Raw genomic sequence first — 18,223 nt, 5'->3', positions numbered from 1 at the left:
ACAGTTGACAATTTAAGGAAACAAACAATAAAATCTTGCTGACTGGCCTCTCTCGCCTTCCTGGACCGCACTGTGGCCTTGCACACACTGGGTTTGCAGAGCACATCTGGCCTTTAAATGTGTGGCCCAGCCCCTAGCATCAGTCCTCAGTCTTTGATGCACAGTGAGTTGTTTTAGTTTTTAAAACCACACACCACCCCAGCCCCAACCCGCAAAATAAACTACCTTGTTCAGCCCTTATGCTGTTGGATTGCAGCCTTTTATGGGCATGGTTTCCCCCTATGATCAGCCATTTAAAAGGCTCTGGTATGCGGTGTGACTTATAAGGCTGCTTGCCCTTGCCGTGGACCAGTTTCCACTCTCCACTTCAAGGTTTCATCAGAGCTTATTCTTAAACATGAGGATGGCCCTTCCAAGTCATCACCTTGCCCCAGGGACACACTGTGTGGCTTCCCTGTGCTACATACTAGGGAAGCAAAGTTAAATGAGATAAAGCATAGGCTAATTGAAATAATCTTTTTATTTTAGAATAGTCTGTCTTAGCAGTCACATCAACTATATTATTTCTTCACCAGTCTCTCACCATTCTTTCTTCCCCACTTCGTGGGTACCCCTCTGCTTGAACCAGTAATCTCAAGAAAGGGTTGTTTTAGCTTAAAGCTAGGACACCTGTTGGGGGATGGGAGGCAACAGAAGTGAGCCATGAGGCCCTCCCTGGGGCTGGGAGCTTGAGTGAAACCTCATTGAGAGCATAACAGGAAACATAGTAGCTGAGAAAGGTGTTTATGCTAAAAACTCTAAAAGTGAATTCTTTCCTATTAAATGTTTAAAGGAAAGCATTTCTTACTTTTAAGTATATTCCATAAGCCAAAGGAGGTTGAGAAGCTGTTTTCTAGGATAAGTAGGAAGGGAAGTACTTTAAGAGATTTTTAAAGAAAGAGTTCTAGTATAGTAGTATTGAATCACAGTGTAGACACAGAAGCATTTTTAGGCAGCATCCAGAATTCAATATTAATTTAGAATACGTGAATAGAAACATTTCTCAGAAATTAAATTTTTCCCTCTTAAGTTTTCTTTACCCTTCACTTTATATTCTCTAAATTCAAAAATATCAGAAACTTCAAACTGGTAGATCTCTAATCAGTATAGTTTACAAAATCATATTTGTAGCTTTCACCAGGTCTTTTATGTGCTTTGAAAGATCATCTCCTGGGAACAAAAAGTCTCCTGGCGTTACAAAACTCCACTTGAATTTCTAAACCCGTGTAACCAAGTTGTAGCAAATTGCCATAAGCAACTTTTTAGATTTCTAAATAAACACTATTTCTATTTAATTGGTATTTGCCAGCTATCAAGTGTTTAGAACTTAAGCTTCTCATCAGCTGCCACTTAAAGCTCTAAGCTGCCTCTGAATGAAGCCAGAGTCTAGTTTGTCTAAACACATTTTGTAGAAGATGACACCAAGCCATTTCAGGAAATTTTATTCTTATGAGGATCTTTAGTTTGCTATCCTGTTACTGAACTCAGGTTTGGCTTCTTGTCGCTCAAGAATCCAGTTGTGAGAGAGAAGTGTTAGGTAAAAGAAAAGATAGCTTTGTCGAGGAAGCTGGCAATCCTGGGGAGAGGGTGGACTCATATCCCAAAGAACCAACTCCCCAGGTTTTGCTCAGAGATTATGTAGGGAAAAGAGGGGCTACGTGCTGGAGAGGAGGTAATCTTCTATGTTCGGAGATGACCGTCTCAGTCCTGTGGTTCCAAGTAGCTGTCAGCTGGGGGCGCCCTGTAGGGTCCTGCTCGGTTTCAACCCTAAGGAAGAATTAGAATGGTATCCATCTAATGCCTCTAATACCATCTAATAGCTCCATCCCTATTTTTATATTTCATAACGTCTTTAAAATCTGAGGAAGGAATGTAGGCTTATTGTGCATAAACAGACCCTTTTGTTGCCATTGTTGGATGCTTAATTAAGAGAGGTGACCATTCTCAAAAAGATACCAGGTTATATAGATGTAACAAGATTGGGGTTGTGTCCCTATTGATAATTGTTGAAACTTGGTGATGAATAAATGATGGTTCATTATACAATTTTCTCTACTTTTGTTGATTACAAAAATTTTAAAAACATAAGTTAGCAAAGAAATAATTACTTTGTCAAAACACAATCCAGGACTTCCCTGGTGGCGCAGTGGTTAAGAATCCATCTGCAAATGCAGGGGACACGGGTTCGAGCCCTGGTCCGGGAAGATCCCACATGCCACGGAGCAGCTAAGCCCGTGCACACAACTACTGAGCCTGCGCTCTAGAGCCACGAGCCACAAGTACCGAGCCCGTGAGCCACAACTACTGAAGTCCACATGCCTAGAGCCTGTGCTCCACAACAAGAGAAGCCACCACAATGAGAAGCCCGTGCACCGAAATGAAGAGGAGCCCCCACTCGATGCAACTAGAGAAAGTCCACACGTAGCAACGAAGACACAACACATAAATAAAAATAAATAACTTTATTTAAAAAAAACCCCACAATCCAGCATTTTCCAGGTTCTGGGAAAAGATCTCCAAGAAACGTCTCTTAAAGCAGTATTCCGTTACTAAAGGAAAGGATCTCACATCAAAAAGACATCTCACCTGTCCATAGGCTACATTGACCAAAATGTGTCTGGAAGCAGAATTAGTAATATAAACTCATGGTTTAATTCTCGCCTCAGTTTATAATGATATTGCTTTCTTTTATGCCCCATAGGTTCGTGTGACTGTGTTTCCCTCAAAGACTGTAGCTCAATATTCAGGAGTACCTTGGTGGATCATCCTAGTGGCAATTCTTGCTGGGATTTTGATGCTTGCTCTATTAGTATTTTTACTATGGAAGGTAAGTCATATCTGGCACTTGAGTTTTGTGATACAAACTTTATTTCGGGTTTTTTAAAAAGTAAATTAACACTGATAGTATATTTTTTTCATTGCTGCCTTTTCCCAACATTTTACTATGAAACTTTTCCAATATACAGCAAACTTGAGAATTATACAATGAACATCTGAATATCTATCTAACATTTTGTATTTAAAGGTATATAGTATTTGTACATTATAAGGAGCTTCTTAAGTGTGTAAATTTGGTGTTTTTCACATATAATTTAGCACGTTTGGCAAATAACAATTTAAAAAATCTTACCACTATGACCTTTTCTTCATCTAAGATCAAATTCTGAATCTAAGCCAAATTGTTGGGTATCACATTAATCAGAATCTGTATCCCGGTTAATTTCAACTTTCGTAAAGAAATGTTCATGGCAGCAGTTGGGGCTTGTTACAGTTGCAGCTAGATTAGGAATAGGAAAGCATGAAATTAATGAATCCCAGAGTAGTTTTCATAGCCTATATCAAACATAAGGAAGATCCGTGTTTAATATAATGTTCTTCATTAGAATTTGGTCCTGCAAATATAATGTAGTATCTTCCGCCTGCTTTCTACCAGTAAATAGTCTACATTACAAAAAATGTATGAGATGTTGCATACTTTTGTTGCCAGAGATTATGACCTATAGATTTTGGATTATTCTGAGTGAGTAATGGAGGTTCACAGACCTTTATCAACCTTTGTCAACAATCACAACTTGTAAAAAAAAAAAAACTCAGTTTGTAATGACTTATTCAGCAGCACAACTTGACATGATGTGAAAAGAGGCTCTTTATGGTCTTTATCCTTTACTCATTAGTCTCACTGCAGAAATACTAATGTTTTGATTACTGTGACATTATGTATGCAGTGTGTTACTTTTCTAAAATGCCAAAAATTCTAGGTTTCCAAACACGTCTGGTCGAGAGGTTAACAGATTATGAAACTCCACCGACAATATCTAGGATCAGACTATGCTTATCTTTTCCTTGGATCCAAGAGTATAATGGACAGGGCTCAGGAGATTCTCACTTTCAAATATTGGGCATCTCTTTTTCACTTTATTTTTTCAAGTAACTTCCTCTTGCCAAGATAATTTTCTGAGATAATTTTCCTGTGTCCTCCAGTTGTGTGATTGAAGCTTGGTATCTGCTCATGCCAAGACCCATCCTCCCACGGGATGTTAGCCAGTCCTACCTCTGATGTTTACTTCAGGTAGTAGGTTTGTCTGATGAGCACAGCCAGCCAATATAGGAGATGCTTTGGAAATTATTTTGATATCAAAAACTGAATGCAAGGTTTGATATTTGAGGATGGCCTTCTGCTCTCCAGAAGAGGTCACAAGAACAATCTTTTTCAAAGCAGATCTTATTGGCAGTCTCTAATGAGGGTAAGTTGAGAGTTAAGAAACCCAAGCTATATAATCTTGGACAAATCATTTCACCTCCCTGGGGCACTGGTTTGCCTTAGCTGCTTAGTAAGTGGGTTGGACTAGATAATCTCTCTCTCCTTTTTTTTATGTTCTAAAGTATCCGGACTCACAAGTGAACTCTAAAGTAATTAGACAACTTCTACAACAACCCCCCCATGAAAATCATTTTTATTACTTTATGCTTTTCTTTCTGAAACTGAACTATTTGCTTTTACGTGCTAAAATAATAGACTTTGAGGACCAGAGAGGACTCTGGTTCACTGGCCATTAAATTGAGTTTTGCACATCCACGTAGGTGCCAAGACGAAGCTACGCAGGTGGGGCTAGGGGCAGTATCCCCACTTCAACCAGCGCCGTTGTGACTTTATCTGCTTTGAACATAGGGATTCTGCATAGGGTTTTGTTTGAGGGTATAAGAGAAAAGTCCTCCAGCCTGGTCCAGTCCCCTTCATTTTGTAAACAAAGATGCTCACGCCCATGGATGTTAAGAATGTTGCCAAGTTAGAGGCATAACAAGGACTCCTGGTTTGTGGTTCATTCCTTTTCTCACGATATTTACTAGCACGTGTTACTGAAAGTTGGCTGGGTGTGCTCACTGTATAATAAATGTCAGAAATAAATATCCAAATGAATAGCCTAGATCAACAGCCTGGATCAACGCTGCACAGTAAAACTTTCTGTAATAATGGAGATGTTCTGAAGCTGCACTGTCCATTATGGTAATCACTGGTCACATGTGGCTGTTGAGCACGTGGAATATGGCCAGTGCAACGGAGGTATTGACTTTTAAATTTAATTTAAATCTGAATAGCCTCACGTGGTTAGTAGCTACCACATTGTACAAAGCAGATCAAGATTTGTACTTCGTGAGTTGCCGGGCTAGGCTGCAGAATTTTCCAGGAGGTCAGAAATTGTTCAATCAAGTTATATATCAAAGGGCGGTTCCATGGCCTTATGAACGAGATAAAAGTAAGTAGAAAAAGTTCTCCACGGTTGAATGAGGAAATTATAGTAGAAAGTGGAATTATACCTTTATACTCATTTAGAGTGACCTAACCTGAGGAGCACAGGTTCCTACCACTTAAGTGTTACATGGTGGTTCAGAATTTGGGAAAATGACAGCTGTCGTTGTTTCATGACAGTGTATTTGAATTTATTTTGTGATTTACCTCCACCAAGGCCCCCAAGCAAATGGCATTTATTCCATAAAATTCACTGCGAAGGGCAGAAAAATATTCACAGAATCTATTTTATTTGGATTTGTGCTAAGCCTTAGAGAATTTATTCTTTACACTTTGAATCAGTAAACTGTAGATGTCAATCTTTTGCCTATTTTTAGACTCCGTATTCCCTGCAAGAAGAAACCACCCAAAGCTGTAATCAGATGTGTATATATTTTCCATTTTAGGATGATTTTGGTCCTTAGGATTGGTTACAAATAGAAAAATCAATCAGCTAATGTCATCCATGTAAATGTTTGACCAGAGACCCATGGCAATAGAGTTGGGTTAATTGCTGTCACCATGCAGTATAGCGCAGGGGCTGATCCCTTTTGGTTGATGCATAGTGGTCTCTCTGTAAACAAGCTGTAAGTAGAAAACAGGTTAAAATCTGAGATTTTCTTTTGTTTAGCTTTTATACACAAAACTGTTAACACTGACTAAATACCTTGCTTCCTTATAGTGTGGTTTCTTCAAGAGAAATAAGAAAGCTCATTATGATGCCACATATCACAAGGCTGAGATCCATGCTCAGCCGTCTGATAAAGAGAGGCTTACTTCTGATGCGTAGTATTGATCTACTTCTGTAATTGGTAATTGATCAATGTTTTTTAATCGCTAGCTGTGGGACCCGCTATGGTTGTGGTGGCTAACTTTAAAAGCAACAGCTTGCTGTGTGTGTCCCATTAACAGATGTTTCCAAATGTCCACACTGGCTTGCCTTGCTTGGATTTATTTCATTTATTTCACTTGAAAGCTTACAGTTTTTAAAAAATGCACAAAGCATCTTTCATTGCAGGTGAGTAATTTTGTGGTGGTGTTGTTGTTATTAAACATTACCCACAGCAATGAAGAAAACGGCAACCTATGTACACAAAAAAGGAGGCTTTAGACCTCCACAGTAGCCCAGTTTGCCATGTGTTGTTAATCCAGTATGTAGCATCTCCCTTGGAATTTCAAAGATGTATAAGAAATCATCCCAGATTTCTTGTCCATTTTGGAATTTCCCACAGATAGAAGCTTGTGTTGACTGCCTCATTAACCTATTGCATGTTGGAAACATTGCGTTTCTCTTGAAGAGAAGCCTTTCTCACTGTCATCTTTTTGATCTCCTTGCTATGAAGTGATGGGGGAAGGCTTGGAATGCTTTTATTGTTGCTCAGAAATTGTTTTATGCGAGCTAAGCATGCAACTTCCTTTCCCTGCATATCTACCATGGGTCAAAGACCATTGCAACAAACTCTAACTATTGGCGTGATGGACATTATGGTCAACTTCAGAAGATGATTCTTTGCCACATGGCCTTCAATATACAAAATTCTAATATAAAAATGCTCTGGACAGTTTATTTCAGAACGTTGTAATGGAGTTTGACCTTGTTCCTTGTTCCTAGAGATTTTTTTCAACCTTGGGTCTCAGTTGATTTTAAGTTTGTATTTGGCTTTTCTTATTTGTAAATCCACGGAAATGGGAATGGCAGAGATTCCTTTTTCCATTTCTGTGGGCATGAGAGGGTAGAATTACCCCTATAATCCCTTTCCATGGCACTGTCAACGATGAATCCCAATTCCATTTCAGTTTTCTGTATCACCCTTGATTTCTTCTTTGTTTAAATGGGGAAGAGCCACATACTGCAACAGATAGTTGTTTTGGCTTTTTTGCAGAAAATAGAAAAGGCCTTAGAACAAAACTTCTTGGTCCATTTTTCCCATTGACTCAGTGATAACTTCGTACATAATTTCATTTTGTCCCATGCCATTCTTATAACTTAGCATCATTCAAAACAAATGTTCTGTTCCTGTTGATGTCACATAGTAAACACATTAACCAACCATTCTAAGTATCTTCCTCATCCACCTTTTATCTGCATTTTTAGATTAAAAACACATCTTTTTAAAAAATACATATATATTTTATTCACTTAAAAAATTCAATCTGATTTTTAAATTTCCAGATATGTTCTCAATAAAAATCTACTTTGGATCAGATTGAATATTTTTTAAAGATCAATAAAATATATATTCATTAATAATTCAAATGTAAAGGTTGTCTTTTCGCCAAAAAAAAAGAAATTAGGGGATGCTCTGAAATTCAGTCAAGTGATAGTTTCCTCAAATTCCTTGCAGTACATAAATGCTTTCATTGCAGGACACAGTTACTACATGATTTATTAATGAAACAGCTTAGTTTGGAAGCTTTGTTTGGAAATCCAGGCAGTATAAATTACCTTCTAGCTATTGAGAGATAAGTACTGGAGCCTTGGAGGAGAGATTTCTTAAACTGACCCACTTCAAGTAGTAATTTATAAAATATTTGTGACCTGATTTCCATTTTGTTAGTGGAAGAGGGCATGAAATAATCTTTGGTGTACGGCCTTGGGAAAAAAATGTGTTCTTGAAACTAACATGATGTTCTAATAATCTGAAAATTAGATCTTTTACGTACAGTATTGCGATTATAAAAAATGGAAGCACTGTTTCATAAGCTCTTCAACTGTTAGAGGCAACTAACATTGTTGTAAGATGGAAGGACAAGATGGAAAAAGGGACTTTTCTTCCAATTTTACAGCTGTTCTCTTCCCGTTTATCCCCACCGGCTGTTATCATTTCTTTTTGACCTATTGGTTCCTTCTTAAAAGAAAACCATGTGTTTTATTCTTTGTCCAAGTCCAAAGTTAGGCATAGGTGAACAGAAAGCTTAGACATTGCCATCTAGTGGACTTGCTCTTGTTGGAATTATTTAATTTGTTTCTGTGTCTTTCTCCCCTGCCTCCAGTGTGGATTCTTTAAACGCTCTAGGTACGACGATAGTGTTCCCCGATACCATGCTGTAAGGATCCGGAAAGAGGAGCGAGAGATCCAAGATGAAAAGTATAATGATAACCTTGAAAAAAAACAGTGGATCACAAGGTGGAATGAAAATGAAAGCTACTCCTAGGGGGGCCAAAAAAGCTTCACAGTACCCAAACTGCTTTTTGTTTTCCCCAACCCAGAAATTCAGATGGATTGAAAAGCCTGTTCAATACCTGAAAACAGATTTCAGACAGACTACACACAGTACAAGCCTACAGTTTTAACTGTGGACACTGTTATGTAGCCTGAGGCTCCTGTTTTGCACGGCCAATTTGAAGGCTGTTGGAATGGATTTTTCTTTAACTGCCTTAATTTAATGTTCCGGGTTGCCTTTGTTTTTGGTGTGACTGACTTACCTGTGCTGGGGAAGGACCTGCCACATCCTCTTGATGGTATAGCTGGAAGAAGCCACCACAACCACTGCACCAACAGAGTGACTGTCCTGACCTCGGCACCACCTCTGCAAACGTGCTTCTCGCAGGACCAGAGAACCTGCAAGTCAACTGTCCTGTGTTACAAGACTATGCCGTCAGGGTAGCTGGGTTCAGTTTAAAGTGCTCCCATAAATTAAGTGTGCAATAGAAGGTGATGCTGCCATCCTGCCATGTTTTTCCATTTCCTAGATGTGTGAATACCTGCTCACACCAAATACACAGAGGTTTAATTCCCCTTTCACTAAAACACACAGGCATAACAGATTTGAATGCTAGTTATACTTATTTGTATATGGTATTTATTTTTCTTTTTTACAAACCATTTTGTTATTGACTAACAGGCCAAAGATTCTCCAGTTTACCCTTCAGGTTGGATTAAGCAATCAGAATTAGAACACGAGAGGTCGTTGGTTGGACCTAAATTATTGACTGCCTAAAGAAAACAGTAATTCTTTATAAATGTATCAGAGTTGTTATACTTTACAGATAAGTTTAAGTTATTAAAACATCTCCCTTCATGGCAGCCCTTACCCCCTCCCTCCAGACCCAAAACCTTTAAGAAATAGGATTTAACTGTAAGATGTTTAATTCTTAAAGACAGCAGATATTTTTTAGTTTAGAGCTCTGTGTGATATTTCTGAATTTCATGCTATAACTTTCAGGAACTCTTGGAAATGATGGGATTGTTTGTTGGACTTTAGTGCAGTTTAGTCACTGCTGAAAATACTGTATATTCAGGACTTGAAAGAAGCGGTGAGTACCTAGGGTAGACCCAAACCGATCCAGCGTAAGACTACTGAATACTTGATACCAAAAGTCAGAACATTGTGGCTTTGACATTTTTAAATGTTATTGGAAGCATTTAATCAGTGAGTTGATGTTCTGTTTTTTGCTTTGTTTCCTCTCCTGTCTGCATCCCCCAAAAGACTTTGACTACGCTAAAAAAGAACTTAAAATTGTTTAATTTTAAAGATGAAGGGGAGGGAGGAGGAAGATATTATTATATAATACATTCAATAGAGATTGAATAGATATGAAAACTAAATTTTAAAAAATCACTGTACTTCAAAATGTTAAGTTATATGGGGCGCAACAGCAAACAGGTGCTAATTTGTTTGGCTATAGTGTAAGCAGCATCTCAGAATCTTTTAAAAGAACAAAATACAGCTACGTGTGCCATTGTTGCTTTGTAGTTTTAATTTTTTTTTTCTTTTCAGAAATGTTATGCCCTTAAGATACTAGTTGTACTTTGGAATTTTCAAAACAAAAATAGTTATATAAGTGATATTTTGTTTACAAAGATTTCTCTAAAACAGGTCATAACAGTGTTTAAAATCTCAGTTTCTTGCTTAGGTAACTTGCAACCTAGTGCACTGGCGTATAGGTTGCTCAGAAGCTGATATTTTGAAAGTGTTTATAGACCTTTGTTATAAAAATGAATGTCCTAAAAGGTGGGGGGGGGGGTACAAGGGTGGTTCAACAACAAAAGCAGCAAGAATGTAGTGGTGTTTAAATTTATAGTTGTTAAAAATGTCATCTCAAGTCAAGTCACTGGTCTGTTTGCATTTGATACATTTTTATACTAACTAGCATTGTGAAATTATTTCATGATTAGAAAAATACCTGTGGATATTTGTATAAAAGTGTGAAATAAATTTTTTTATGAAAGTGTTCATTGCTTAGTAACACAGCATTGTATATGTGAAATTATAAATAATGTGAATTGCCTTTCTTTTTATTTCATCAAACTAAACTGTAAAGTTTTTCGTGTTTTTATTTATATGGGACACTAAGAATAATCTCACATCAGCCAAAGATATTAGTGCCCCTCCCAAAATGCAATGTAAATGTGATTGATGGGGGTTTTTCCCCCCCTTTTGGCTCTACTGTTCAGTTGAGGATATTTTCAAAAGAAAATGATCTTAAAGGTGGTTTGTTCAAGATACCTACAAATTGGGAGATGTCTGTATGTGTTGATTCATTTGCTTCAAAGGCTTATGATGCGTCATTTAGCAATGATACCATGGCATGAAGCGAAAAGTTCTTATGGCTAAGTTGCTTTCTTCTTAGAACACACTTTGGATGTGAGAGCAGGCCAGCTGTGACATGACTCATCGTACTGGTCACCAAGGACTGATTTGGCAGAATTGACAGGTCAGAAAATATTTTCTTCACCAATGGATTTCGTTTAAATTTAAGCAATTTTATGAAACTTCTCTAGCTGGATTATCACAATTTAATAAATATAAGGTATGTATAGAGCGCCCAGACAATACAGCATGCCCTGGCCTGAATACATTTCCAATCTAAAATGTATTATATGCCCAGGCTCTTAGGTAATAGTTTTCCATTGTACCTGGTGTAACGTGTTAAGTCTTAGCTTTCTTAGTTCTTGGAAGATCAGACAGATGTTATCACCCAAAGAAATGAGTGATTGGCACTTTTTAATGATAGGCCAGTGGCTGTGACCCTTGATTAGCCACAGTCCTATGGGTGTACCCGGTTTAAATCACTGCAATAATGTATAATCAACATAACTGTTAAGAGTGTCAGTGACTGTGGTCTGGCTAGGGCTGTGGCATACATGCTCTTGGCTGGAGGTCACTGGCAGTGCTTTATATGACTCCTGTGATTCTATTCGCTTCTCCCCCTCTCATAAAATACAGGGACGCCTAGGAGTGATAGTGGTATTATTACAGGGGATCCTTGGACCCGTCTGCAAACACCGACGTGTCATTGCCACAACCTCGCAGTGCGTCACGCACAGTCATGGCTTATGGTATGCCCTTGTGGTTCAGAATATTCTAGAATGTGGGGTAGATGTCGGTGGGGAATGCCTTAAGTTGTCCAGACCAGGGAAGTAAGGATAAGTTCTAGCCTTCTACCCTAAATGAAAACATCTTAATAAGAAGCTCATCTCTAGTACCCTAGCCCACAGAAGGACAATGTGGGAAGACAGGCTGGGACTGACGGACTGTTTTGTTTTAAAGGAGGAAAGAGTGGAATGCTGTAGGTGGCTGGCTTCCACATAAGTACATCCCTAGAGCTGAGAAAACAGGAATGTGGAAGGGTTGTTTGATCAGCTTGGGTAGCATGAAGTAAATGATTAAAGGCAGTTCCTCGAGACCAAAGGATGGGTGGTCCATCCTTTGGTTGGACTTCCGTGGTCCAACCACGTGCACTGAGCTTCAAAGAGATGGAGAAAATGAACTGAAGAACGATTTCAGAAGAGTGGCTATTGCAGAGAAGCTAGTGGGCATCTGTTCCTCCACTAGTTCCTGATTATGGTCAAATGGCAAGTAACAGTTTTCTTTCTCTTGTACCTTAAAAAACAGGTTTTGCTGACTCTGACCCAGCTGTTAGATTGTGAGAGTGCTGTGTGCTAGTGGCTGAGGCCAGGTCTGCAGAGGTGTCACCAACAGACCCATCTAGGAGGGAAGTGTTATAAAGGGATTCCTGGTTAAATCCTCTATGGGTAAGTGAACTGTAAAACACAAGTCAGAGGGAGAAAACTTGTCTAGCACAGTGCAAGGTAGACCAGGCACCACAGAGGGAAAAGCTAACCAGGTAATGGTCGATGGCTATACTGGTATGAAGGAAAACAAGTGCGATTTTTGTAGCAGTCAGCAAAGCTTAAGTGCCTCAATCTCTTTGCCTTGACCCTGGAACCATCTCTCTGTCAGGCTGCCTGTGCCGGGGTCATGGAAATAAGCAGAGACATATCGTATTAGCAGAGATTAGATAATATTTCTCACACACTATTCATCCTTCGAGAACATCCCCAAGAAATCTCAAACTACAGGGACACAGTGTGCTTCTTTTACTATCTCGAAGCCTAGCAGATAAGTATTCAGTTCAACAATAACCAGTAGATAGATTTAAGTGAGATTTAAGATTCTGTTATTGTCACTGTAACAGATCCTGTGATTGTAATATGGAGATGGTTAGGCGTGGTTTCATCATTTTTTTCCCAATTAGAAATAAAATTTCTAGGATGGTACTAGGCTCTGGGGATACACATACAAATAAGACATGGGCTCTGACCTTTTATTGGAAGCTCATCTAAAATAACAGATGGTACTGACGAACACAGGTAAATTTACATAAGTAGCAGATTAAAAATCTTGCATCAAGGTATGAACGGTTGACACATAAGGTCAGTACCTGGTCCTGCGTGGGTAGAACTTGCCTCCAGAACAAACCCCATTCCTGGAAAATTGGAAGTAGTCATTCTCAATCTGGGCTGCCTATTTGAATTCCTAAGAAACATTTTTTAAAAGTCCCAGTGCCCAGACCTCATGTTAGACTGACTTTATCAGAATCTCTGAGGGTGGGACCCCAGGCATTAGTGCTATTTAAGGCTCCCCAGGTGACACAAAGTGTAGCTCAGGTTGAGAGCTGCTATAGAGGTCGTTGGACGGCCTGAATATTTACGGCAAGGGGTCCGCCCTCTGTGTGGAAATGCCTTATCTCTGTGTGTGGTGCTTCCAAGTAATGAGAGCTTGGAAGCTAGAGGCATATTTGCCATAAAGTAGGAGGTGATTGAACAAGAGTGAGGTTGCAGTCAGACTGCCAGGGTATGAATTAGCTTCCGCTCTTAGAAATATAACCCCGGTGAGTGACTGACCTGTCTGTGCCCCAGTTTCTCCATTTGTAAAGTAAGATTGATTTTAGTACCTATCTCGTGGATTTTTATAAGGAATAAATGAGATGATCAGAAAGTGCTCACTAAATGTTAGCTTTTTTGTGTGTGTGTGGTACGCGGGCCTCTCACTGTCGTGGCCTCTCCCGTTGCGGAGCACAGGCTCCGGACGCGCGGGCTCAGAGGCCATGGTTCACGGGCCCAGCCGCTCTGCGGCATGTGGAATCTTCCCGGACCGAGGCACGAACCCGTGTCCCCTGCATCGGCAGGCGGACTCTCAACCACTGCGCCACCAGAGAAGCCCAAATGTTAGCTATTTTTATAATCACACTTGTTACGTAGATTCATAAAATGTTAAAATAGGAAGGAAGCACGGAAATCTAGTTCTACTTCCTCATTTTACAGATGGGGAAACATAGTTTAACTGTCGCTGACCTTTCGTTTCCTCACTCTTCAAGGTCTATCATACCCTGTGATTTACCTGTTACAGCTATAATCTGCAAGTCCAAGTACCCGTAACTAACTAAAAAATACTGGGAGCCTAACTCTTAAACTGCTTATCAACATAGGTCATTTTGTACAACGAGAGTGACCTTACTTCTGTGTTCAATTGTTTCAGGCCCTTAATACAATGACCAGAATGCGGGTTGGGGTGGGAGCATGCGCACAAAGTCAGTCTGTAGGCATCTTGAAATTGCTATGTACTGATTCTTCTTGATTTTTTCTGAAGTGGAAGAGTGTAATAAGAAAGGATTATTTTTTTTTGAACCCTTCCTCAGTTCTTCCCCCACACTATTGATTCTTTGGTTTCCTGTAATGGGAAGGCATGTTGTAGCTTTGTTGCTTATACCTTTACTGCTATGCAGAAGAGGATGTGCTCACAGAGCCCATCTCGTGCTTGAGTTACATCACTTACATTAGACCAAGTCTGTCATTGGAAGGACAGTTGGAACAACTCCCGTTTCTCCCTCACACATGTCACAATGCATCGACTGAAAGACCTTGTTAAAGTCCAAAAAAAAAAACAAGGCACTTTTCCCTAGGAAAACTGGGGGTCTGTTTGATTCTATGGTGTCATCAAATTGCTGATGGAACAACTTCTAGGGCGCTTTACCAAACTGAGAAAGCCACCCTGGTTAGGAAGTCTTAAATCAACAAAGTGGTTAAGAGCCGTCCTCATCACACTTTCACATGCCTGAGAATCACCTAGGGATCTTAAGATGCAGGTGCTGCTTCAGACAGCCTGGAAAAGAGCCTGAGAGTCAACATTTCTAACGAGCTCCAGGTGCTGCAATGCTGTTGGTCCACGGATTACACCTTGGGCAGCAAGGGTCTATGGAGTCAACCTTCATTCAAGGTTCAGGTTACTTCTCTGCCACTTCCTACTTGTGTGACTTTGGGCAAGTTTACTTACCCCTAATGGTTTAATTTCCTCATCTATAAAACGGTATATGGAGTACACAGTATTATAACCTAGGAGGCCTCTAGGAAATAGACACCAATCTACTCACTTTATACAATTTCCAACCCCCTAACATCCTCAGACTTGTGGATAAAGAGCAATCAGGGCACATTTTAGTATTTGTTATATGTGAGTCTATAGCTTTCACTGTCTTGACAGGATAGATAACATTCGTTTCAGGCTACTCTTATGGGTCATGCCTTCAAGACACCTGCCCTGCTAGAAGCAAAATCCCATTACAGTGAATCCCATTACAACGGAATGGGGAGCAATCCGCCAGTTCTGGTGGCTGACCCACAGAAGCAGTGATATGTTGGTCTGGTTATAGTGACTTCTCTAAATCAGTAACAAAACAAAAAGACTGAAGTAAGGGTCAGGCTAACTCTAAGAGTTAAGTTTTTGAATTTGACATTTCCTTTCTCAAGCAGCAACAATTCTTCAGTTTCCCTTTGCCTGTTGCCACCACAAACAACCCAACTACTCCTGCCAGAAAACAAATGAATAAGATGCCTAAGACCATCGTGGTAGATACCTGTGGATTGGCTTGCCCAACCTCTATTCCACCCTTCTGGTTAGAAGGGCTGGAAAGCTAAAAATACTTCTCCAGACTCCCTTACAGCTAGGGATTTTGCACGTGAATTAGAGTCTATGAAATTATACTCCTTCATTTGAGATCTGCAAGGTGGACTCAGTGGGTGTTTCTACCGGCAGACACGGTTGTGGAGGTTCAGTGTTGAGTGTCTTCTAGCTTTAAGTATCAGAAAGGATTGACTGGTGGTGGTCTCTTTTCTGCTGTTTTTGACCGTGGATTGCAGCTACAAGTATTTGTCTTCTCCTCAATTTCCAGAAATCCCCAGATGGGTCACTGTTCTAGAAATTATCCTCAGAGGCCCAGGCTAGAGCCTACTTTAGTCTATTTTGTATACATGTAACTTCCTGAATTAATTCCCTTCATGCCAGCAATATCTAGAATGATTTCTATTTTTATGCCCTGAATTCCGACTGATATGGTCACTCACGCAAAGAAAATGGTAAAAGATCTAGGAAATTAAAAGAAAATACATAGAGGGGATGTAACTGCCTTCTTCTAGCTAATGCTGGATTCAAAATACTTTATTGCTTTTAAGATCAACCTGATTCTCCAAGATATACGTCACATCAAGGTGAATCTTGTTTCTTTTTTCTAAATCTCCTCTAAAAGAGGGTAGAAATGTGTATGCACGTTATCTGACCTAAATAATCTGGAAATGAAGGGAATAAAAATAGAGAAAAGAATCATTATTCTGTGAGAGAATGTCACATTTCATGGATTGAATGTCTCCATTAAATCGCAGTGTTTCATAAGAAAACACAATACCAGTCTGCAGAACATGGAAATGATGTGTTGTTTCTTTACCTGCCCAGCATCCCTTCAGATGAAAGAATCCGCTGTTTCTCTTTCTTCTAATTCAGTCCCTGATGTTGGATAGGTATAGGTGTGTGTGTGTACCACCACCTCTCCACACCTACTTCCAGTTTCCAGGGCTGGAAACATGGCCCCAGCCTGGCCAGAGTCAATCCTAGTGTTTTTCTAGAGCAATGAGGGGTGCTCACTACTGAGCTTTTGCCCATCAGGGACTAAAGCCTGCTGCTACTCTGTCCATCTCTAAAATAATGCAGGGAGTCAGCCTTGGGAAGCTTCACAAGAAACCCAACACCAAGAATAGCAGAGCTGAAATATGGGAGGAAGAAAGAGGAGGAGAAGGGCAGGACACACTGATGCTTTGGATGTACCACTCGAAGAGTTTTTCAGTGACTTGAGAAAAAAATGGTCTTTTATTTAAGGAAGTTTGAACTAGGTTTTCTGTACTTGAGTCTGCAAGAGTCCTGCTTAATACAAAGTAAAATCCGTCAACCCTAATGCATCTCTAGAAGGATTATCAAAAGAAGACGCGGTTATTCTGAATTTCCTTTCCTTAGATGGTTTATCCGGTGAGCTTCTCCCACCTTTCCCTTTAGCTTCAAGCACACTATACCTCCTGCTTCACGCACACACAAAATGCAAATTATTGTATAAGGATTTTCTCAATTTCCTGACTAGATTTGAGCCCTGGTCTGATTAAACACACAGTGTTCTCTCCACTAGGCTATACGGCCTCAGCATTCTCTGTTAAAATAACTGCTTCATTGGTTAGTTCCTATGCCACAGAAAGAGAAATGGCTGTAATCATTAGTAAGAGTGAGCAACTTAGCCAAGGTTACACATTAGAAAGTGGTGGAGCCTTGATTCCAGCCCAGGTCTGCCCATATCAATTCCACACATTTCTTAAAGATACTGATAACGCATCCCAATTAAAGATGTGTCCCTCCTCCCATCTAAGGCAACGCTTCCAGTCCTCCAGGACCCTATTCAGGCACTTAAGCTCTCCCTCTTCTTTATATCCAGCTTGCTTCATAAGTTCCTCACCTCCAGCAGTTAGACATACTCAAGACTTTCCCATTGTAAAATATATAAATAAACCAACTCCACGGTGGTCCTTCCCAATGACTGTATTTATTTACAAGTAGAGTTATTATTTATAAGTAGAGTTATCATCTCTACTTCCTCATCACTGTTCTTACGAAGCCACTTGTTCCAAAGCCACCACCAACTTTTTGGTTATTAAGTCTAAAGCATACTTCTCAGTTCTCATTTTACTTGACTGCTGGAGAATATTTAACAATATCGAATGCTCCCTTATTTTTGAAAGCACTTTTTCTTTGTCTTCCACTATTGTCACGCCTTAAATATTTTTGCTGTGAGGGATTGTCTCTGGCTTCCTGTACCCTCCCCAGGTTATCTCAATTCCAATTACCAGTTGCATTAGAGACAGTTTGTCTCCTGATATTCCTCCTAGTAAGAATTTTAAAAGGTCGCCAATGACAATGCTTTCTTATCCCTTAAAATTTTATCTTAGTAACAGCTCTAGATACATTTAGACAGATTTTAATCATATTCCTTGTACATATAATAATAGGAAAAAGTGAAATAAATTAAAGATTCTCCAAGAACTTCTTTATATAACCTTCTTTATAATATAACCTTTATTATAATATAACCTTTATAATATAACCTTCTTTATATTAACCTTTAGCTCAGAATAATGTCTTTTCCAAAAAATAGTATTGTGATGCAGCATTTGTTTTTGGTTTTTTTTTTGCGGTACGCGGGCCTCTCACTGTTGTGGCCTCTCCCGTTGTGGAGCACAGGCTCCGGAGGCGCAGGCTCAGCGGCCATGGCTCACGGGCCCAGCCGCTCCGCGGCATGTG

The 18,223-nt window shown here is 39.7% G+C and overlaps 1 protein-coding gene and 1 long non-coding RNA gene across 6 annotated transcripts in view; one reads left to right on the top strand and one right to left on the bottom strand.

The window, feature by feature from the left end:
• Positions 1–10,506, top strand: part of ITGA6 (integrin subunit alpha 6) — a 76,487-nt gene extending 65,981 nt beyond the window's left edge. For 2 of the 3 annotated variants that reach the window (XM_067741529.1, XM_067741527.1), the window contains 2 exons: positions 2,741–2,866; positions 8,321–10,506. In XM_067741529.1, coding sequence (XP_067597630.1) covers positions 2,741–2,866; positions 8,321–8,482 — 288 coding nt within the window. In that variant the 3' untranslated portion in view covers positions 8,483–10,506. Of the gene's footprint in view, positions 1–2,740; positions 2,867–6,008; positions 6,139–8,320 lie in introns of all 3 variants that reach the window. The other variant, XM_067741528.1, reaches the window with a different exon arrangement.
• LOC137226517 (uncharacterized) overlaps positions 1–18,223 on the bottom strand; it is a 55,486-nt gene that overhangs the window by 30,623 nt on the left and 6,640 nt on the right. The gene's annotated exons all lie outside the window — the stretch shown is intronic.

This window comes from Pseudorca crassidens, chromosome 6 (genome assembly GCF_039906515.1).
Source record: "Pseudorca crassidens isolate mPseCra1 chromosome 6, mPseCra1.hap1, whole genome shotgun sequence".
Taxonomy (NCBI): domain Eukaryota; kingdom Metazoa; phylum Chordata; class Mammalia; order Artiodactyla; family Delphinidae; genus Pseudorca; species Pseudorca crassidens.
This window is presented reverse-complemented; position numbering and strand designations above follow the sequence as displayed.